Below are 23,719 nucleotides of genomic sequence, written 5' to 3' on the forward strand. Positions count from 1 at the left end.
CAGATACTGTGAGAGTTAAAGGTAGTGTCTCAAATCTGATACTGGGAAGATGACTACCATCTAAGGCAAACATGGGCGTAGGCTTATCTAACTGTCTGAAAGGAATGTCATGTTTCCGAGCCCATGCTTCGTCCATGAAACAACCCTCAGCCCCAGAGTCAATCAAGGCACTGCATGTAGCACCCGAACCGGTCCAGCGTAGATGGACCGACATAGTAGTACAGGATCTAGATGAAGAGACCTGAGTAGTAGCGCTCACCAGTAGCCCTCCGCTTACTGATGAGCTCTGGCCTTTACTGGACATGAATTGACAAAATGTCCATCAAATCCGCAATAGAGGCACAGGCGGTTGGTGATCCTCCGTTCCCTCTCCTTAGTCGAGATGCGAATACCTCCCAGCTGCATGGGCTCAGTCTCAGAGCCAGAGGAGGGAGATGGTTGCGATGCGGAGCAGGGAAACACCGTTGACGCGAGCTCTCTTCCACGAGCTTGGTGACGAAGATCTACCCGTCGTTCTATGCGGATGGCGAGAGCAATCAAAGAGTCCACACTGGAAGGAACCTCCCGAGAGAGAATCTCATCTTTGACCACTGCGTGGAGTCCCTCCAGAAAACGAGCGAGCAGCGCCGGCTCGTTCCAGTCACTAGAGGCAGCAAGAGTGCGAAACTCTATAGAGTAATCCGTTATGGATCGATCACCTTGGCATAGGGAAGCCAGGGCCCTAGAAGCCTCCCTACCAAAAACTGAACGGTCAAAAACCCGAATCATCTCCTCTTTAAAGTTCTGGTAATTGTTTGAACAATCAGCCCTTGCCTCCCAGATAGCTGTGCCCCACTCTCGAGCCCGGCCAGTAAGGAGTGAAATGACGTAAGCAACCCGAGCTCTCTCGCTAGAGTATGTGTTGGGTTGGAGAGAGAACACAATATCACACTGGGTGAGAAAGGAGCGGCACTCCGTGGGCTGCCCGGAGTAGCAAGGTGGGTTATTAACCCTAGGTTCCGGAGGCTCGGCAGGCCAGGAAGTAACAGGTGGCACGAGACGAAGACTCTGGAACTGTCCAGAGAGGTCGGAAACCTGAGCGGCCAGGTTCTCCACGGCATGGCGAGCAGCAGACAATTCCTGCTCGTGTCTGCCGAGCATGGCTCCTTGGATCTCGACGGCAGTGTTACGAGCGTCTGTAGTCGCTGGGTCCATTCTTTGGTCGGATCCTTCTGTTATGCAGGTGAATGAGGACCCAAAAGCGACTTGGCGAAAACAGAGTCTTTAATCCAGTAAAGTAAATCTACAATCATAAGGCATAATTCCACTCGTAATGACGAGAACAGACTGGAGACTCGATCAAGAACTGCAGGTTGCCTCGGGAAGGCACTTGAACGTAGCAGACTCAGACACCTGCTCACCACGCAGCATCTGAGGGAAACACGACACGACAGGGCGATACACAGACACAGCACGGTGAACAATAGACAAGGATCCGACAGGGCAGAAACGGAAAACAAGGGGAGAAATAGGGACTCTAATCAGGGAAGAAGATAGGGAACAGGTGTGGGAAGACTAAATGATTGATTAGGGGAATAGGAACAGCTGGGAGCAGGAACGGAACGATAGAGAGAAGAGAGAGAGGAAGAGAGAGAGAAAAAGGGGAACGAACCTAAAAAGACCAGCAGGGGGAAAACGAACAGAGGGAAAAGCAAAATGACAAGACAATCTAAGACAAAACATGACAACTGGACACAACTGTGGGAATCATTGGAGTCAACATGGGCCAGCATCCCTGTGGAACACTTTCGACACCTTGTAGAGTCCATGCCGTGATGAATTAAGGCTGTTCTGAGGGCAAAAGGGGGGGGGGGGAGACACTGAACTCTGTGTGAGTAGGGGCTAATACTTTAATAGGGGCTAGTACTTTAACTGAAAAAAAGCTAACTTTTGTTAACTTTTCATTTATTTCATTTATTTATTCTTATTTCTTATGTTTTGACTGAATGGCCATTTCAGATGTGTCTTTTGTTTGCACTGATGTTTTTAACGCGAATGTGGGTCAGTTAGACAGAAAATATAATATATATTTCCACAGAAATGATTTATTAATCTACCATTTATTGTTTTCCAGACCCAAGGAGGAAGTACCATGTGAAACTGTTGGCATTAAGCCTTGTAGGAGATGGTTACCAGGCCGACCAGACACTCAGCACCCCAGGATGTGTGTGTAAGGAAACAGAAAAACTACAGGATGTCCCACTATTCAACACATGTCCCACTATTCAACACATGTCCCACTATTCAACACATCTCCCACTATTCAACACATCTCCCACTATTCAACACATCTCCCACTATTCAACACATCTCCCACTATTCAACAGGATCTCCCACTATTCAACACATCTCCCACTATTCAACACATCTCCCACTATTCAACACATCTCCCACTATTCAACACATCTCCCACTATTCAACACATCTCCCACTATTCAACACATCTCCCACTATTCAACACATCTCCCACTATTCAACACATCTCCCACTATTCAACACATCTCCCACTATTCAACACATCTCCCACTATTCAACAGGATCTCCCACTATTCAACACATCTCCCACTATTCAACACATCTCCCACTATTCAACACATCTCCCACTATTCAACACATCTCCCACTATTCAACACATCTCCCACTATTCAACACATCTCCCACTACCATCAAAATACTTCTTCGACATCTGAAGCAATCGCACGCATTTTCTACAGGAAATGTTATTTTGTTTTTGTGACAAATGGTTTATTTTCCCATCTGTGTGTGGGTGTGTCTTGTAGCTGTACGAGATCACCCAGTGGCCCAGCCTCCAGCCCCGGACCATGTGAGTGCGGTGGCTAACAGCTCGTCAACGGTGTACCTGCGTTGGAGCCGTCCTGCCTTCGCCTCTAGGAAGGCTGTCAGCTACACAGCTCGCTGCACACCTGTGGGCCTGATGAACACATCAGCCATACGCTACATACAGACGTGAGTTCATGACCAATGTTCTGCAACAGAACTGCTCGTGATCTACAAGATACTTATGATCGTCAATAAGAAAAGAGGACCAAGGCACTCTTCATATAATTAATAAATATAATCATTAATCATTATAACAAATAATCATTCATAATTATAATAATTAATCATTCTAATAACTAATACCTATAATAATTAATCATTTTATTAATTAATTATTTTAATAATTAATCAATAATAATTAATAATTAAAATAATTAATAAATAATACTGAATCATTATAATGGTTAATAATTATAATAACGGTTAATTAATAATTGTATTAATTAATGATTTAAATAATGAATCAATAATAAGTATATTAATCGATTAATAATAATGATTAATAATGAATAATTAATCAATAATATTGAATAATTATAATAATGAATTATATGAAGAGTGCCTTGGTCCTCCTTTTCTATTTGATGACCAATTCACCCCTTTGACCAAAGAGCCCCTTCTGACCAGCCCCTTCTGACCAGCCCCTTCTTCAGCCCCTTCTGACCAGCCCCTTCTGACCAGCCCCTTCTTCAGCCCCTTCTTCAGCCCCTTCTGTCTACCAAAACATACTATTGTTTACCTTAGTAACACTCCCCTTCCTCCTCCTTCTACAAGATACTTATGATGTTTATACCTGTATCCTGGAGTCTGTTGAGGAAGAAGAATACTTTACTTCTAAGATTATTATACTGAACAAAAATATGAATGAAACAATTTAATTGATTTGACTGAGTTACAGTTCACATGCGGAAATCAGTCCATTGAAATAAATTCATTAGGTCCTAATCTATGGATTTCACATGACTGGGAATACATTCATTAGGCCCGAATCTATGGATTTCACATGACTGGGAATACATTCATTAGGCCCGAATCTATGGATTTCACATGACTGGGAATACATTCATTAGGTCCTAATCTATGGATTTCACATGACTGGGAATACATTCATTAGGCCCTAATCTATGGATTTCACATGACTGGGAATACATTCATTAGGTCCTAATCTATGGATTTCACATGACTGGGAATACATTCATTAGGTCCTAATCTATGGATTTCACATGACTGGGAATACATTCATTAGGCTCTAATCTATGGATTTCACATGACTGGGAATACATTCATTAGGCCCGAATCTATGGATTTCACATGACTGGGAATACATTCATTAGGTCCTAATCTATGGATTTCACATGACTGGGAATACATTCATTAGGCTCTAATCTATGGATTTCACATGACTGGGAATACATTCATTAGGTCCTAATCTATGGATTTCACATGACTGGGAATACATTCATTAGGCTCTAATCTATGGATTTCACATGACTGGGAATACATTCATTAGGCCCGAATCTATGGATTTCACATGACTGGGAATACATTCATTAGGTCCACATGAATCTTCATTAGGAATTTCACATGACTGGGAATACATTCATTAGGTCCTAATCTATGGATTTCACATGACTGGGAATACATTCATTAGGTCCTAATCTATGGATTTCACATGACTGGGAATACATTCATTAGGCCCGAATCTATGGATTTCACATGACTGGGAATACATTCATTAGGTCCTAATCTATGGATTTCACATGACTGGGAATACATTCATTAGATTTCACATGACTGGGAATACATTCATTAAATCTATGGATTTCACATGACTGGGAATACATTCATTAGGCTCTAATCTATGGATTTCACATGACTGGGAATACATTCATTAGGTCCTAATCTATGGATTTCACATGACTGGGAATACATTCATTAGGCCCTAATCTATGGATTTCACATGACTGGGAATACATTCATTAGGTCCTAATCTATGGATTTCACATGACTGGGAATACATTCATTAGGCTCTAATCTATGGATTTCACATGACTGGGAATACATTCATTAGGTCCTAATCTATGGATTTCACATGACTGGGAATACATTCATTAGGTCCTAATCTATGGATTTCACATGACTGGGAATACATTCATTAGGTCCTAATCTATGGATTTCACATGACTGGGAATACATTCATTAGGTCCTAATCTATGGATTTCACATGACTGGGAATACATTCATTAGGCTCTAATCTATGGATTTCACATGACTGGGAATAAATCTTTGCAAATGAGAAATGCTCAGTAACAGGAATGTAAATAAATTTGTGCAGAACATTTTAGAGAAACAAGCTTTATTTTTGTGCGTATGGAACATTTCTGGGGTGTTTTATTTCAGCTCACGAAACATGAGACCAACACTTTCTACACGTTGCAGTGTACTTTACTACTATGCTATTGTCCTTTTACATTCTCATTATTCCAATCATGGAAATTGATATTTGCATTTGGTAATTTAGTTTTAAAAGTGAGTAAAAGTTTTACACTTTTACTTCTCTTCCGACACGAGACTGAAGTGCAACATTGTTATTTTTTTTTACATTGAACCCTGTCACGATTGCTAATATTTATTCTGGGATGTCTGTTTTGTCCTCGTCAGTACCAACCAGAGTGTGCTGATACAGCGCCTGGACTCCAACACTCGCTATGAGTTAATGGTGCGTCTCCATGCCGACCAACTGGCCAGTCCCTGGAGCGCGGTTGTCTTTCAGAGGACTCTACCAGCAGGTAAACAAACCTCTTCCTCTCTTCTGATGCATCATGTCACGTTTCCCAAGGATAACAAGGATAAAGAGTCCTTCAGGACCTATTTATTTAACTTTTTTTTTTAAAGTGACATCAACAGCTTCCTTCCCAGTTTACTCTGAGATGTTTCCGGGCCGGTTCTCTGCCCTGCACCTTGAGACTGATGAACCTAGTATATAGATAGAACACATAGAACACATAGAACACATAGAACACCGGTCACCTCATATTCTGTGTATATATACACTGTTGTTGACTCACTGTATATGCATATACTGTATTCTCAACTCTAGCTCATCCTAATATACCTACTACTTACTGTACATACCATTTTCTTCCAAGTGATCTACTGTCTGAACACAACGGGTATTTATATTGTGTATTCAGACACCGTTCACACTGATTTATCTGCTCTCACCTGCTGTAACACCTGACACTGTTTTTGTACGCGACCAATAAACTTTTTTTTTTAAATTACAATTTTATTTGAGATGGGCGAGAACCAGCGAACCCTTGTGCACACAATAACATTCACCAATCAAAGCCAACTGTACTAGATGACGGACCGAGATCTAGTACAGTTGGCTTTGATTGGGTCATTTAAATATCTTAATTAGCTTAAATGATAATTAATGAGAACATTTAAGCTAATTAAGATATTTAAATGACCCTTTTCTGTTGGTCAGCGCCCAGCCACCCTCCCAAAGGTGTGAGGGTGTCTCTGATTGAGGACGGCACGGCCCTGGTTTCCTGGAGGGAACCAGAGGAGAACAACTTGGCAGTGACGCACTACACCATCCTGTACGCCTCACAGAGGGCCTGGCTGGCCGGATACTGGCAGACACTGCAGAGGGAGGGTGAGTGGAACAGCCGGATACTGGCAGACACTGCAGAGGGAGGGTGAGTGGAACAGCCGGATACTGGCAGACACTGCAGAGGGAGGGTGAGTGGAACAGCTAGATACTGGCAGACACTGTAGAGGGAGGGTGAGTGGAACAGCCGGATACTGGCAGACACTGCAGAGGGAGGGTGAGTGGAACAGCCGGATACTGGCAGACACTGCAGAGGGAGGGTGAGTGGAACAGCCGGATACTGGCAGACACTGCAGAGGGAGGGTGAGTGGAACAGCCGGATACTGGCAGACACTGCAGAGGGAGGGTGAGTGGAACAGCTAGATACTGGCAGACACTGTAGAGGGAGGGTGAGTGGAACAGCCGGATACTGGCAGACACTGCAGAGGGAGGGTGAGTGGAACAGCCGGATACTGGCAGACACTGCAGAGGGAGGGTGAGTGGAACAGCCGGATACTGGCAGACACTGCAGAGGGAGGGTGAGTGGAACAGCCGGATACTGGCAGACACTGCAGAGGGAGGGTGAGTGGAACAGCTAGATACTGGAAGATACTACAGAGGGAGGGTGAGTGGAACAGCTAGATACCAGAATATACTACAGAGGGAGGGTGAGTGGAACAGCTAGATACTGGCAGACACTGCAGAGGGAGGGTGAGTGGAACAGCTAGATACTGGCAAACACTGCAGAGGGAGAGTGAGTGGAACAGCCGGATACTGGCAGACACTGCAGAGGGAGGGTGAGTGGAACAGCCGGATACTGGCAGACACTGCAGAGGGAGGGTGAGTGGAACAGCCGGATACTGGCAGACACTGCAGAGGGAGGGTGAGTGGAACAGCTAGATACTGGAAGATACTACAGAGGGAGGGTGAGTGGAACAGCTAGATACCAGAATATACTACAGAGGGAGGGTGAGTGGAACAGCTAGATACTGGCAGACACTGCAGAGGGAGGGTGAGTGGAACAGCTAGATACTAGCAGACACTGCAGAGGGAGGGTGAGTGGAACAGCCGGATACTGGCAGACACTGCAGAGGGAGGGTGAGTGGAACAGCTAGATACTGGAAGATACTACAGAGGGAGGGTGAGTGGAACAGCTAGATACCAGAATATAATACAGAGGGAGGGTGAGTGGAACAGCTAGATACTGGAAGACACTGCAGAGGGAGGGTGAGTGGAACAGCTAGATACTGGCAGACACTGCAGAGGGAGGGTGAGTGAACAGCTAGATACTGGCAGACACTGTAGAGGGAGGGTGAGTGGAACAGCCGGATACTGGCAGACACTGCAGAGGGAGGGTGAGTGGAACAGCCGGATACTGGCAGATACTGCAGAGGGAGGGTGAGTGGAACAGCTAGATACTGGAAGATACTACAGAGGGAGGGCAGTGGAACAGCTAGATACCAGAATATACTACAGAGGGAGGGTGAGTGGAACAGCTAGATACTGGCAGACACTGCAGAGGGAGGGTGAGTGGAACAGCTCGATACTGGCAAACACTGCAGAGGGAGGGTGAGTGGAACAGCCGGATACTGGCAGACACTGCAGAGGGAGGGTGAGTGGAACAGCTAGATACTGGAAGATACTACAGAGGGAGGGTGAGTGGAACAGCTAGATACCATAATATAATACAGAGGGAGGGTGAGTGGAACAGCTAGATACTGGAAGACACTGCAGAGGGAGGGTGAGTGGAACAGCTAGATACTGGCAGACACTGCAGAGGGAGGGTGAGTGAACAGCTAGATACTGGCAGACACTGTAGAGGGAGGGTGAGTGGAACAGCCGGATACTGGCAGACACTGCAGAGGGAGGGTGAGTGGAACAGCTAGATACTGGAAGATACTACAGAGGGAGGGTGAGTGGAACAGCTAGGTACCAGAATATACTACAGAGGGAGGGTGAGTGGAACAGCTAGATACTGGCAGACACTGCAGAGGGAGGGTGAGTGAACAGCTAGATACTGGCAGACACTGCAGAGGGAGGGTGAGTGGAACAGCCGGATACTGGCAGACACTGCAGAGGGAGGGTGAGTGGAACAGCCGGATACTGGCAGACACTGCAGAGGGAGGGTGAGTGGAACAGCCGGATACTGGCAGACACTGCAGAGGGAGGGTGAGTGGAACAGCTAGATACTGGCAGACACTGCAGAGGGAGGGTGAGTGGAACAGCTAGATACTGGCAGACACTGCAGAGGGAGGGTGAGTGGAACAGCTAGATACTGGCAGACACTGCAGAGGGAGGGTGAGTGGAACAGCCGGATACTGGAAGACACTGCAGAGGGAGGGTGAGTGGAACAGCTAGATACTGGCAGACACTGCAGAGGGAGGGTGAGTGGAACAGCCGGATACTGGCAGACACTGCAGAGGGAGGGTGAGTGGAACAGCCGGATACTGGCAGACACTGCAGAGGGAGGGTGAGTGGAACAGCTAGATAATGGCAGACACTGCAGAGGGAGGGTGAGTGGAACAGCTAGGTACTAGCAGACACTGCAGATGGAGGGTGAGTGGAACAGCCGGATACTGGCAGACACTGCAGAGGGAGGGTGAGTGGAACAGCTAGATACTGGAAGATACTACAGAGGGAGGGTGAGTGGAACAGCTAGATACCATAATATAATACAGAGGGAGGGTGAGTGGAACAGCTAGATACTGGAAGACACTGCAGAGGGAGGGTGAGTGGAACAGCTAGATACTGGCAGACACTGCAGAGGGAGGGTGAGTGAACAGCTAGATACTGGCAGACACTGTAGAGGGAGGGTGAGTGGAACAGCCGGATACTGGCAGACACTGCAGAGGGAGGGTGAGTGGAACAGCTAGATACTGGAAGATACTACAGAGGGAGGGTGAGTGGAACAGCTAGATACCAGAATATACTACAGAGGGAGGGTGAGTGGAACAGCTAGATACTGGCAGACACTGCAGAGGGAGGGTGAGTGAACAGCTAGATACTGGCAGACACTGCAGAGGGAGGGTGAGTGGAACAGCCGGATACTGGCAGACACTGCAGAGGGAGGGTGAGTGGAACAGCCGGATACTGGCAGACACTGCAGAGGGAGGGTGAGTGGAACAGCTGGATACTGGCAGACACTGCAGAGGGAGGGTGAGTGGAACAGCCGGATACTGGCAGACACTGCAGAGGGAGGGTGAGTGGAACAGCCGGATACTGGCAGACACTGCAGAGGGAGGGTGAGTGGAACAGCTAGATACTGGCAGACACTGCAGAGGGAGGGTGAGTGGAACAGCTAGATACTGGCAGACACTGCAGAGGGAGGGTGAGTGGAACAGCCGGATACTGGAAGACACTGCAGAGGGAGGGTGAGTGGAACAGCTAGATACTGGCAGACACTGCAGAGGGAGGGTGAGTGGAACAGCCGGATACTGGCAGACACTGCAGAGGGAGGGTGAGTGGAACAGCCGGATACTGGCAGACACTGCAGAGGGAGGGTGAGTGGAACAGCTAGATAATGGCAGACACTGCAGAGGGAGGGTGAGTGGAACAGCTAGGTACTAGCAGACACTGCAGATGGAGGGTGAGTGGAACAGCTAGATACTGGCAGACACTGCAGAGGGAGGGTGAGTGGAACAGCCGGATACTGGCAGACACTGCAGATGGAGGGTGAGTGGAACAGCTAGATACTGCAGAAGGAGGGTGAGTGGATCAGCCAGACACTGCAGAGGGAGGGTGAGCGGAACAGCTAGGTACCAGAATATACTACAGAGGGAGGGTGAGTGGAACAGCTAGATACCAGAATATACTACAGAGGGAGGGTGAGTGGAACAGCTAGATACCAGAATATACTACAGAGGGAGAGTGAGTGGAACAGCTAGATACCAGAATATACTACAGAGGGAGGGTGAGTGGAACAGCTAGATATCAGAATATACTACAGAGGGAGGGTGAGTGGAACAGCTAGATATCAGAATATACTACAGAGGGAAGGTGAGTGGAACAGCTAGATACTGCAGAGGGGGGATGCGTGCAACAGCTAGATACTGGCAGATACTGCAGAGGGAGGATGAATGTGATGGTTAGACAGCCAGATACTGCAGAGAGAGGGTGAGTGGATCAGCCAGACACTGCAGAAGGAGGGTGAGTGGGACAGCTAGATACCAGAATATACTACAGAGGGAGGGTGAGTGGAACAGCTAGATACCAGAATATACTACAGAGGGAGGGTGAGTGGAACAGCTAGATACCAGAATATACTACAGAGGGAGGGTGAGTGCAACAGCTAGATACTGGCAGATACTGCAGAGGGAGGATATGGTTAGACAACCAGATATTACAGAGGAATTGTAAACACAGGTGGACCTTTTGGAAGGGGAGGATCTGGAGACAGGCTTGGGCAGAAGCTTTGAGAGCAGAGTGTTAAATGGCATATATTATTATTATTATTATTGTAGCTACTGTTTGAGTCCGTTGAGTGCAGATTTAAACCATTCTGACATATCTGACCAGTCCAAGATTTGTGTCTGGGGTTTTGGGAATGGCTGTGTTATGATATGCATTCTACTACAGTCCGCTCTAAAACCTGTCTGCTGTCCCTACAGGAAGTAACACCATGGCCCTGCTGGAGCGTCTGGAGCCTGGTAACGTCTACCTGGTGAAGATCTCTGCCTCCAACCAGGTGGGAGACGGGCCCTTCTCTACTACTGTGGAGCTGGCCCTGGGGCCTGGGTCTAGACACCGAGGGAAGAGCCCCAGGCACTCAGGCAGCGGCTCCTCCTCAGACACCACAGGTTAGTTATGTCGTAGTGTTGTTGGACTGGAGAGTGTTGTCACAGTGTTGTTGGACTGGAGAGTGTTGTCACAGTGTTGTTGGACTGGAGAGTGTTGTCACAGTGTTGTTGGACTGGAGAGTGTTGTCGTAAGTATTGTGGCTAGTGGTCAGTGTTGTTGGACTGGAGAGTGTTGTAGTTAGTATAGAGGCTAGTGGTCAGTGTTGTTGGACTGGAGAGTGTTGTAGTTAGTATAGAGGCTAGTGGTCAGTGTTGTTGGACTGGAGAGTGTTGTAGTTAGTATAGAGGCTAGTGGTCAGTGTTGTTGGACTGGAGAGTGTTGTAGTTAGTATAGAGGCTAGTGGTCAGTGTTGTTGGACTGGAGAGTGTTGTAGTTAGTATAGAGGCTAGTGGTCAGTGTTGTTGGACTGGAGAGTGTTGTAGTTAGTATAGAGGCTAGTGGTCAGTGTTGTTGGACTGGAGAGTGTTGTCGTTAGTATTGTTGTAGTGTTGTTGGACTGGAGAGTGTTGTAGTTAGTATAGAGGCTAGTGGTCAGTGTTGTTGGACTGGAGAGTGCTGTCGTAAGTATTGTGGCTAGTGGTCAGTGTTGTTGGATTGGAGAGTGTTGTAGTAAGTATTGTGGCTAGTGGTCAGTGTTGTTGGACTGGAGAGTGTTGTAGTTAGTATAGAGGCTAGTGGTCAGTGTTGTTGGACTGGAGAGACATTGGACCTGTCATATCTTGGACTTTGAACATACTGCAGTTGGAGACAACAAACAGAATATAGTCTCTTACTGGAGGCTATATACAGGGTATTACGGTACAGAGTCAATGTGGAGGCTATATACAGGGTATTACGGTACAGAGCCAATGTGGAGGCTATATACAGGGTATTACGGTACAGAGTCAATGTGGAGGCTATATACAGGGTATTACGGTACAGAGTCAATGTGGAGGCTATATACAGGGTATTACGGTACAGAGTCAATGTGGAGGCTATATACAGGGTATTACGGTACAGAGTCAATGTGGAGGCTATATACAGGGTATTACGGTACAGAGTCAATGTGGAGGCTATATACAGGGTATTACGGTACAGAGTCAATGTGGAGGCTATATACAGGGTATTACGGTACAGAGTCAATGTGGAGGCTATATACAGGGTATTACAGTACAGAGTCAATGTGGAGGCTATATACAGGGTATTACGGTACAGAGTCAATGTCGAGGCTATATACAGGGTATTACGGTACAGAGTCAATGTGGAGGCTATATAGGGTATTACGGTACAGAGTCAATGTGGAGACTATATACAGGGTGTTACGGTACAGAGTCAATGTGGAGACTATATACAGGGTATTACGGTACAGAGTCAATGTGGAGACTATATACAGGGTATTACGGTACAGAGTCAATGTGGAGGCTATATACAGGGTATTACGGTACAGAGTCAATGTGGAGGCTATATACACGGGGTACTGGTACAGAGTCAATGTGGAGGCTATATACAGGGTATTACGGTACAGAGTCAATGTGGAGGCTATATACAGGGTATTACGGTACAGAGTCAATGTGGAGGCTATATACAGTGGGTACTGGTACAGAGTCAATGTGGAGGCTATATACAGGGGGTATTGGTACAGAGGCAATGTGGAGGCTATATACAGGGGGTACCGGTACAGAGTCAATGTGGACGCTATATACAGGGGGTACCGGTAAAGAGTCAATGTGGAGGCCATATACAGGGGGTACCGGTACAGAGTCAATGTGGAGGCTATATACAGGGGGTACCGGTACAGAGTCAATGTGGAGGCTATATACAGGGGGTATTGGTACAGAGGCAATGTGGAGGCTATATACAGAGGGTACCGGTACAGAGTCAATGTGGACGCTATATACAGGGGGTACCGGTAAAGAGTCAATGTGGAGGCTATATACAGGGGGTACCGGTACAGAGTCAATGTGGAGGCTATATACAGGGGGTACCGGTAAAGAGTCAATGTGGAGGCTATATACAGGGGGTACCGGTACAGAGTCAATGTGGAGGCTATATACAGGGGGCACCGGTGTCGAGGTAATATGTACATGTAGGTAGAGTTATTAAATTGATGTGATTACTCAGTGTAACATGATTTCTCATGTCTTCCAGTGTTCTCTGACGGCCAGTATCACACGGAGCAGAATTCCATGACCGGTATCATCGTGGGGGTCTGCATCGCTCTGGCCTGTATAGTGATGTGTACCATCATCCTCATCAGCAAAGGCAGATCCAGGTATTTACACGATGTCCATCTTAGTAATAGTCGTCTGTTTCTTCTGTTTCTTCTCCTTCTGTTTCTTCTGTTTCTTCTTCTTCTCCTTCTTCTCCTTCTTCTGTTTCTTCTTCTTCTCCTTCTTCTGTTTCTTCTTCTTCTTCTTCTTCTCCTTCTTCTGTTTCTTCTTCTTCTCCTTCTGTTTCTTCTTCTTCTCCTTCTTCACCTTCTGTTTCTTCTTCTTCTCTTTCTTCTCCTTCTTCTGTTTCTTCTTCTTCTTCTTCTTCTGTTTCTTCTTCTTCTTCTGTTTCTTCTTCTTCTTCTCCTTCTTCTGTTTCTTCTTCTTCTGTTTCTTCTGTTTCTTCTTCTTCTGTTTCTTCTGTTTCTTCTGTTTCTTCTTCTTCTGTTTCTTCTGTTTCTTCTTCTCCTTCTGTTTCTTCTTCTTCTGTTTCTTCTTCTTCTGTTTCTTCTGATCTTTCTTCTGTTTCTTCTTCTCCTTCTGTTTCTTCTTCTTCTCTTTCTTCTCCTTCTTCTGTTTCTTCTCTTTCTGTTTCTTCTTCTTCTGTTTCTTCTGTTTCTTCTTCTTCTCCTTCTGTTTCTTCTTCTTCTCCTTCTGTTTCTTCTTCTTCTCCTTCTGTTTCTTCTTCTTCTCTTTCTTCTCCTCCTGTTTCTTCTTCTTCTCCTTCTTCTCTTTCTTCTCCTCCTTCTGTTTCTTCTTATTCTGCTTCTTCTGTTTCTTCTTCTTCTTCTCTTTTTTCTTCTTCTTCCGTTTCTTCTGTTTATTCTCTTTCTTCTCCTTCTCCTTCTTCTTTTTCTTCTTCTTCTGTTTCTTCTTCTTCTGTTTCTTCTTCTCTTTCTTCTGTTTCTACTTCTTCTTCTGTTTCTTCTTCTTCTTCTGTTTCTTCAGTTTCTTCTTCTTCTGTTTTTTCTTCTTGTCTTTCTTCTGTTTCTTCTTCTTCTCTTTCTTCTTCTTCTTCTGTTCTGTTTCTTCTTCTTCTGTTTCTTCTTCTTCTTCTTCTCTTTCTTCTGTTTCTACTTCTTCTTCTCTTTCTTCTGTTTCTACTTCTTCTTCTGTTTCTTCTTCTTCTGTTTCTTCTTCTTCTCTTTCTTCTGTTTCTTCTTCTTCTTCAGTTTCTTCTTCTTCTTCATCTCTTTCTTCTGTTTTAACTGTTTCTTCTTCTTCTTCATCTCTTTCTTCTGTTTTAACTGTTTCTGTTTCTTCTTCTTCTCAGACTATAGTCCATTTACTCATTCTAATGCTTCAGCCATTTTTGAAAGAACTCTCTTCCAATAGATTATTTTATATTGTCCCCTAACTTCTACTCTTTGCTCCAATAGGAAATCTTCCATCTGTAAGATCATGGACGTAGTGAACGCTGAGGGAACCCATGGTCCACATACTGGTTTGGCCCTGGCCAATGAACACCAGGCTGAGAACATAGAGGCCCTGATGCCCATGATGGCACCTCACTTCATTGATGCCAAGGTGAGACATGACTCCACAGACACAGGCCATGAGTGTGTATGTATGAGACTGTATTTATGTCATATACTGTAAGTATTCAGACCCCTTTACACTTTTTCCACATTTTGTTAGGTTACAGCGTTATTCTAAAATGGATTACATTTTATCAACTTCATCAACCTACAAACAATACCCCATAATGACAAAAAAAAAAATGTTTGTTTTTAAATTTTTTGCAAATGTATTAAATCGGGTTAAATTGGGTTCAAGTCCGGGCTCTGGTTGTGTCACTCACGGACTTTCAGAGACTTGTCCCGAAGCCACTCCTGCGTTGTCTTTTGGCTGTGTGCTTAGAGTCGTTGTCCTGTTGGAAGGTGAACCTTCGCCCCAGTCTGAGGTCCTGAGAGCTCTGGAGCAGGCTTTCATCAAAGATCTCTCTGCACTTTGTTCTGTTCATCTTTCTCTCAATCCTGACTATTCTCCCAGTCCCTGCTGCTGAAAAACACCCCCACAGCATGATGCTGCCACCACCATGCTTCACCGTAGGGATGGTGCCAGGTTTCCTTCAGATGTGACGCTTGGCATTCAGGCCAAATAGTTCAATCTTGATTTCAATTTTGTTTCTCCATGGTCTGAGAGCCCTTTAGGTGCCTTTTGGCAAACTCCAAGTGGTCTGTCATCTGGCCACTCTACCATAAAGGCCTGATTGGTGGAGTGCTGCAGAGATGGGAGAAACTTCCAGAAGGACAACCATCTCCACAGATTAACTCTGGAGCTCTGTCAGAGTGACCACCAGGTTCTTGGTCACCTCCCTGACCAAGGCCCTTCTCCCCCCGATTGCTCAGTTAGTTACAGGCTGAATTTAGTTTGAAGATTTGTGAAAATTCCTTTTGGAATTATTTTTTATTTTTTTGTAAGGTTGGAAAAGCGTTTACGTTTTTTAAATGTTTATGACGAGCCTCTTCAGTATAGTTCTAGGAAGAGTCTTGGTGGTTCCAAACTTCTTCCAATTAAGAATGATGGAGGCCACTGTGTTCTTGGGGAACTTCAATGCTGCAGAATATTTTTGGTACCCTTCCCCAGATCTGTGCCTCGACACAATCCTGTCTCGGAGCTCTACGGACAATACCTTCGACCTCATGGCTTTGGTTTTTGCTCTGACATGCACTGTCAACTGTGGGACCTTATATAGACAGCTGTGTGCCTTTCCAAATCATGTCCAATCAACTGAATCTACCACAGGTGGACTCTAATCAAGTTGTAGAAACATCTCAAGGATGATCAACGGAAAAAAGATTCACCTGAGCTCAATTTCATGTCTCACAGCAAAGGGTCTGAATACTTATGTAAATCTGAAGAAAAAAAATGAAAAACAATCTGTTTTTTCGCTTTGTCATTATGTGGTATTGTGTGTAGATTGCTGAGGATTTTTTTATTTATTGAATCTATTTTAGAATAAGGATGTAACGTAACAAAATGTGGAAAAAGTGTAAAGGGGTTTGAATACTTTCTGAATGTACTCTATGCCTTTATCTGTCTCTAATCTGGTTCTCTCTCTGTTTTCAGGGTGGGACAAACCTGGTGATTACAGGAGCCGGCCCGGTCTGCGGTATCAACCGCAGTAAGAGATGGCATTTTTTAAGAAGGAGAGATGCAATAGAACTACAAGCCAGGTCGGTCTTCAGACATGAACCAAATCATGTTGCTGCTATCAAAATACCAGTCTTCAACATGGAGTTTACAGTATTGAGTATTGGTCATTTGTTATACGTTGACAAAACGAACAAATATCTCTCCTCTCCTTCATCTCTAGGCTGAGAACAGAGCACGTCTGTACGAGGCAGGGAAGACCGTTCTGTGTTACGAGGAGAAGGAAGGTGCGCCTCCCCTCCAGCCCTCCAGCCTGCATATCCTGTTTGGGCCACTAGGGGACTTGGAGAGCTCCGGGGGCTTCAGTGAGGGAAACAGCTCTGGAACTACTGAGACCAGCGACGGAAGTCGGGAGACAGGAGACTCTGGTCACTACTCCAACGAAGAGATAAGTAATGAGATGAGCAACCCGTCCACCGCCACCTCAGGCCGTAACTCCAGGCCTCTGTCCTTCGGGTCAGAGTTAGATGACAGCCCAACTCCAGAGACGGAAGAAGAAGAAAAGCCTGGTTTTAAAGTGGAATCTGAGGTGACGCCACCAAGACCTCCCTACCGTCACCACCATGGTCTCCACCAGCCTGGTCATGACACTGTCCAGCATCCCTGTTCCCTCTCGGCTGAGGAAGCTGCTTATCCTACCCAGGCCACCGTCCAGCATCCTGCCCAGGCCACTGTCCAGCATCCTGCCCAGGCCACCGTCCAGCATCCTGCCCAGGCCACCGTCCAGCATCCTGCCCAGGCCACCGTCCAGCATCCTGCCCAGGCCACCGTCCAGCATCCTGCCCAGGCCACCGTCCAGCATCCTGCCCAGGCCACCGTCCAGCATCCTGCCCAGGCCCTGCCCAGGCCACCGTCCAGCATCCTGCCCAGGCCACCGTCCAGCATCCTGCCCAGGCCACCGTCCAGCATCCTGCCCAGGCCACCGTCCAGCATCCTGCCCAGGCCACCGTCCAGCATCCTGCCCAGGCCACTGTCCAGCATCCTGCCCAGGCCACCGTCCAGCATCCTGCCCAGGCCACTGTCCAGCATCCTGCCCAGGCCACTGTCCAGCATCCTGCCCAGGCCACTGTCCAGCATCCTGCCCAGGCCACCGTCCAGCATCCCTGTTCCCTCTCGGCTGAGGAAGCTGTTTATCCTGCCCAGGCCACGGCCCAGTCAGCAGGCTCGTCCTGATGATAGGTTACCCAACCTGAATGTGGCTTATTTTCAGTTGAAGCAGCCCACCTTTCTCGCTTCTTTGCCTCCTGAAATAGGTCCTTGGGCAAGGAACATACAGTTACATAGAGGGATCAGGAAGTTTACGCTTTAAGGAGGAAATGGGTGTTTGCTTCAGGTCTACCTCAAGATATTTATAATGAATGGTGTTGTTTTCCTGTTTCATTTTGATCTTATTTTCAGTCTGTCTGGTTTCTGTCTTTGTGTCAGGTCTTTAGGGATGATTTCTTAGACACCAACCTCAGCGAGGGTCGGTGACAACCGGATGCATCCGGTTTTCAGGGGAACTGGAAACAGAGACTTCTGCTTTAGGACGTTAACAAGTCGACATTCCATCTTAACTCCTCCTCCACATTTACAGGATTGGTTGAACAGTGTAGAAGAGAACCTCCCCCCCCCCCCCTATTAGCACAACAAAGAAAGAAACACCACACAGATGATGCTTTGTCATGAATTGGTGAAAGGGATGATAAGCATGTTCAGTGAAGATTGGACATTGGAAGGAGCTTTTACATTTTTTATTGAATTTTTTTGTTTGTTACAAAACTAAACTTAATCTTTGTCCGGGAAACCAGTCCTTAATGTCTGTCCTAAACCAAAGCTCACCCAACAATGAATGTTCAAAAGGATGTAAAAAATATATTAGTTTATGATACATTCTGTAATTAAGTATATTGTTTTCTTCCATTGAAGCAGAGGGTTGGTGACCCTCCTCATTGCTGATTGTCTACCTCAGTTTTACTCTGACTCTGTATATATAGTACTACCTCATTTATAACAGTATATTGTGCAAGTACCGTATTATACTACTACCTCATTTTAAGAGTATATTGTGCAGTATTATTTTTCCCCAACTCAGGGTAATGAGGTTGAAAATATTTCAAAGCCATGTCGTCTTACCTGCAGGAGTTATAGTTAGTTTAGTTTAGTTAGTTACAGGCTGAATTTAGTTTGAAGATTTGTGAAAATTCCTTTTGGAATTATTTGTTGTTTTTTTGTAAGGTTGGAAAAGCGTTTACGTTTTTTTTAAAATGTTTATGACGAGCCTCTTCAGTATAGCTCTAACATTGAAGTGCATTAGATACTGTATCACCAGTCTCTATTTGAGTAAGATCAAGTAACTAAAAATTCAACGTTGAACTGGCATTTGCAGTACGGCGTACCTTTAAAAGCTTTAAAATGGCCTTATTACGTGGAAAAGGGCTTTGCAGATGATTGTAGATACAGAGAACCAAAGAAAGAGTAGGAACACGCGACATAACAGCCCTACAGTATTGTAAGTGTACCCTGTAGGAACACGCGACATAACAGCCCTACAGTATTGTAAGTGTACCCTGTAGGAACACGCGACATAACAGCCCTACAGTATTGTAAGTGTACCCTGTAGGAACACGCGACATAACAGCCCTACAGTATTGTAAGTGTACCCTGTAGGAACACGCGACATAACAGCCCTACAGTATTGTAAGTGTACCCTGTAGGAACACGCGACATAACAGCCCTACAGTATTGTAAGTGTACCCTGTAGGAACACGCGACATAACAGCCCTACAGTATTGTAAGTGTACCCTGTAGGAACACGCGACATAACAGCCCTACAGTATTGTAAGTGTACCCTGTAGGAACACGCGACATAACAGCCCTACAGTATTGTAAGTGTACCCTGTAGGAACACGCGACATAACAGCGCTACAGTATTGTAAGTGTACCCTGTAAACACGCTGCCCTACAGTATTGTAAGTGTACCCTGTAGGAACACGCGACATAACAGCGCTACAGTATTGTAAGTGTACCCTGTAGGAACACGCGACATAACAGCCCTACAGTATTGTAAGTGTACCCTGTAGGAACACGCTACATAACAGCCGTGCAGTATTGTAAGTGTACCCTGTAGGAACATGCGACATAACAGCCCTACAGTATTGTAAGTGTACCCTGTAGGAACACGTGAAATAACAGCCCTACAGTATTGTAAGTGTACCCTGTAGGAACACGTGAAATAACAGCCCTACAGTATTGTAAGTGTACCCTGTAGGAACACGCGACATAACAGCCCTACAGTATTGTAAGTGTACCCTGTAGGAACACGCGACATAACAGCCCTACAGTATTGTAGGAACACGTGTAACCCGTGCAGTATTGTAAGTGTACCCTGTAGGAACACGCGACATAACAGCCCTACAGTATTGTAAGTGTACCCTGTAGGAACACGCTGTATTGTAAGTGTACCCTGTAGGAACACGCGACATAACAGCCCTACAGTATTGTAAGTGTACCCTGTAGGAACACATGAAATAACAGCCCTACAGTATTGTAAGTGTACCCTGTAGGAACACGCGACATAACAGCCCTACAGTATTGTAAGTGTACCCTGTAGGAACACGCGACATAACAGCCCTACAGTATTGTAAGTGTACCCTGTAGGAACACGCTACATAACAGCCATGCAGTATTGTAAGTGTACCCTGTAGGAACACGCGACATAACAGCCCTACAGTATTGTAAGTGTACCCTGTAGGAACACGCGACATAACAGCCCTACAGTATTGTAAGTGTACCCTGTAGGAACACGCTACATAACAGCCGTGCAGTATTGTAAGTGTACCCTGTAGGAACACGCGACATAACAGCCCTACAGTATTGTAAGTGTACCCTGTAGGAACACGTGAAATAACAGCCCTACAGTATTGTAAGTGTACCCTGTAGGAACACGCGACATAACAGCCCTACAGTATTGTAAGTGTACCCTGTAGGAACACGCGACATAACAGCCCTACAGTATTGTAAGTGTACCCTGTAGGAACACGCTACATAACAGCCGTGCAGTATTGTAAGTGTACCCTGTAGGAACACGCGACATAACAGCCCTACAGTATTGTAAGTGTCCTCTGAATCAATACGCTGCTGTGTCAAGTATGTATATTTCTCATTGAATTATCGAGTTGAGTACAATTCTTATTGTACATTTTCAAGACACGTTTTTACATATCTGGTTGAAAGCTTTAGTGCTCTGTCTTTCAGACGAGTGTTCTCCATTTGCCTTCTATGTACAGTAGATCATTGATGCTGGATGCAGCGTTGCCACTGTGCTATTAGATGCCAAAGAGTTGTCTACTTCCTCAGATGGGTCCTCCAGATAGATCAGATGGGTCCTCCAGATAGATCAGACGGGAGGACTGATGGGTCCTCCAGATAGATCAGACGGGAGGACTGATGGGTGACCTCCTCCAGATAGATCAGACGGGAGGACTGATGGGTCCTCCAGATAGATCAGACGGGAGGACTGATGGGTCCCCAGATAGATCAGACTGGGGAGGACTGATGAGATAGATCAGACGGGAGGACTGATGGGTCCTCCAGATAGATCAGACGGGATGATGTCCCAGGAGATTCCAGAGTTGGGGCTAGTTCCATTTCAATTCAGTCAGTTCCTGGAGTAAACTGAAATTCCAATGCTTTGCAAAAAGGGAAATTTGGGAATTTTAAAATTTCAGTTAAACTTACAGAATTTCCTGAATTGAACTGGAATTAAGCCCAACACGGACAGGAATTTGTCTCACACCAAAACAAAGAATCCAGTCAGTGTATTGACAGAGACAGTGGATGGATGAAGAATCATTTTGCTTTTTGCATTTGCATTTGCATTCATCAAGCTGATATCACCTGCGGTCAACAATTCACACGAATAGCATTTCTTAAAAATTAATGTTGTATGATGGAGAAATGTATCCACTATATTTCTAGCCTGGTACCAGATTGGTTTGTGCTGTGTAGCATACCAGCCATGACAATGACCATAGCAGTTGGCTACACAGATCAAACACACCTGGGAGGAGGAGGCTGCTATTATATTACACACCCCAGTTTGACAATACCACAAGAGTCTGACTATCAAATAACCTCTATGTGTGAAGAGCAACGTAATCAAGTTTTATATCTTTGAAAAAGCAAATAATCTTGACCAAAGAAGATGTTGTTTTAATAATTAGTTATTTGGTTTGACTTCTTTTTTTTTCACAACAGTATTTGCATAATGTGTTATAAGTTGCTAGGATTTTGATGAACTAGAAAAGGCTTTTTTAAAGTCGAATCATTGTGATGCCAAGTTCCGTTTCGTTTTGTGTGAGAGGTCAAAGAGCGTTCAGTTTTCGGTTGGATCGTGTACATGAGATTTCACCTGAAAGATGTTCAAAGTTTACTTTTGGGACTTTTTAAAAACATTTTATGGTTTTGTTTATTTTAGGATAGTTTTATTTCGTGTTAAAGCATATTTTTCCGGAGGTCATGTCTACACTTGACACTTGGCATGTGACTTCTGCTATCGGAATCAAAGGTCGCATTGAAAAGACGGGTCGCTTTGTGGTCTGATTACCACTTCAGGGGTTGGTCAGGGAAGTTTGTAGAATGCATTCTGGCATTTGAATATAGCGCAGGAAAAAGGGGAATCCGGACACAATGTGGACACTGTTACACATTTATTTGTAGGTGTAGACACATGACACTTTCGGAATTCCCTGATCAGAATTCCCTGATCAGAATTCCCTGATCAGAATTCCATGATCAGAATTCCCTGATCAGAATTCCCTGATCAGAATTCTCTAATCAGAATTCCATGATCAGAATACTAAAGCTGCGTGAACTGTCAAGTCTAGACACGGCCTTAGATGGATATGAAAAGATATAAGAAAAGACTATTATCCCCCTCTGTCTGTGTTCTCAGAGCCTGCGTCAGGGACAGGTTTTGTCGGCTAGGGGAGCTTGTGTCCTTTTAGTTCTACTATTTAACATGTGTTTTTTGTTGTAATTTCCTGATTTTGTCATTCATATTTAGCATATCGTGTATTTCTTTCTCCCAAGTATTAAAGTTTCTGTGTTTACAAACCATATTATTTTATCCTCTCAAGATGGTCTCATCATTTGAATAAAAATGTTTCCTGAAAAAGTTTTCCAGTTTTCCATTTTTTTTCTCCAAAATCATTGATATGGATGTGATACACTATACAGTGTCAACAGATACAGGATTGGTTCGTATATGTGGATCTAAGTCTGTCCAGCAAACCAAAAAATGGCTCTGTGTGAAAATTGCATTCTGGGAACTTTTGCAGCAAATGTTCTCATAACTCATAAAAACTGTCTAGTCGTGCTGATGATTTATAGAACGTTTTTTTTAAACATTTACCTGTTGTTGCAAGAACATTTCTAGAAAATATTGAATCTGTTCTTTGAAGGTTACCAGCATGTGTCATTAGGTTATTGGGGACATTGTGGGAACGTCATAAAAGATAAGTTCACGAAAACACACAAAAAAACTCCAGTTGTGCCGACATTCAGATCATGTCTGTAAGAAAAAATTACAAGAATGTTGACAGCCTTTGAGATTAAAAAAAAAAAAAAAAGGTTCCCAGAACATTTAAATTAGGTTGTACATTACAGGCGATGGGTTCCCAAAACACAATGCTCAGTTGTGATGACATTCATACAATGTTTAAGTTAGGTTGCACAGAACATTCCCATAATGTTGTATGATGTTTCCACAATTTCCAAATAAGTCTGTTTTTCTATGACGTTCGTAGCCTCTTTGTTTTAGGTTTAACATAATATTCAAATATATATATATATATATATATAAATATATAAACACAACATGCAACAATTTCAAAGATTTTACTGAGTTACGGTTCATATAAGGAAATCAGTCAATTGAAATAAATTCATTAGGCCCTAATCTATGGATTTCACATGACTGGGAATACAGATATGCATCTGTTGGTCACAGATACCTTAGCAATAGGAGTGTGGATCAGAAAACCAGTCAGTATCTGGTGTGACCACCAATTGCCTCATGCAGCGCGACACATCTCCTTCACATAGAGTTGATCAGGCT

General features: G+C 44.8%; 1 protein-coding gene across 1 annotated transcript in view; it reads left to right on the forward strand.

Annotated features, from left to right (window-relative positions):
- LOC124031991 (protogenin A-like) overlaps positions 1-16,923 on the forward strand; it is a 66,999-nt gene extending 50,076 nt beyond the window's left edge. Inside the window, exons 11-19 of the mRNA XM_046343902.1 lie at positions 2,114-2,209; positions 2,820-3,006; positions 5,542-5,669; positions 6,374-6,544; positions 11,086-11,274; positions 13,403-13,526; positions 14,844-14,991; positions 16,537-16,643; positions 16,784-16,923. Coding sequence (XP_046199858.1) covers positions 2,114-2,209; positions 2,820-3,006; positions 5,542-5,669; positions 6,374-6,544; positions 11,086-11,274; positions 13,403-13,526; positions 14,844-14,991; positions 16,537-16,643; positions 16,784-16,898 — 1,265 coding nt within the window. The 3' untranslated portion in view covers positions 16,899-16,923. The remainder of the gene's footprint in view (positions 1-2,113; positions 2,210-2,819; positions 3,007-5,541; positions 5,670-6,373; positions 6,545-11,085; positions 11,275-13,402; positions 13,527-14,843; positions 14,992-16,536; positions 16,644-16,783) is intronic.
- The last annotated feature ends 6,796 nt before the right edge of the window (positions 16,924-23,719 follow it).

Source organism: Oncorhynchus gorbuscha, linkage group LG01, assembly GCF_021184085.1.
Source record: "Oncorhynchus gorbuscha isolate QuinsamMale2020 ecotype Even-year linkage group LG01, OgorEven_v1.0, whole genome shotgun sequence".
NCBI lineage: Eukaryota > Metazoa > Chordata > Actinopteri > Salmoniformes > Salmonidae > Oncorhynchus > Oncorhynchus gorbuscha.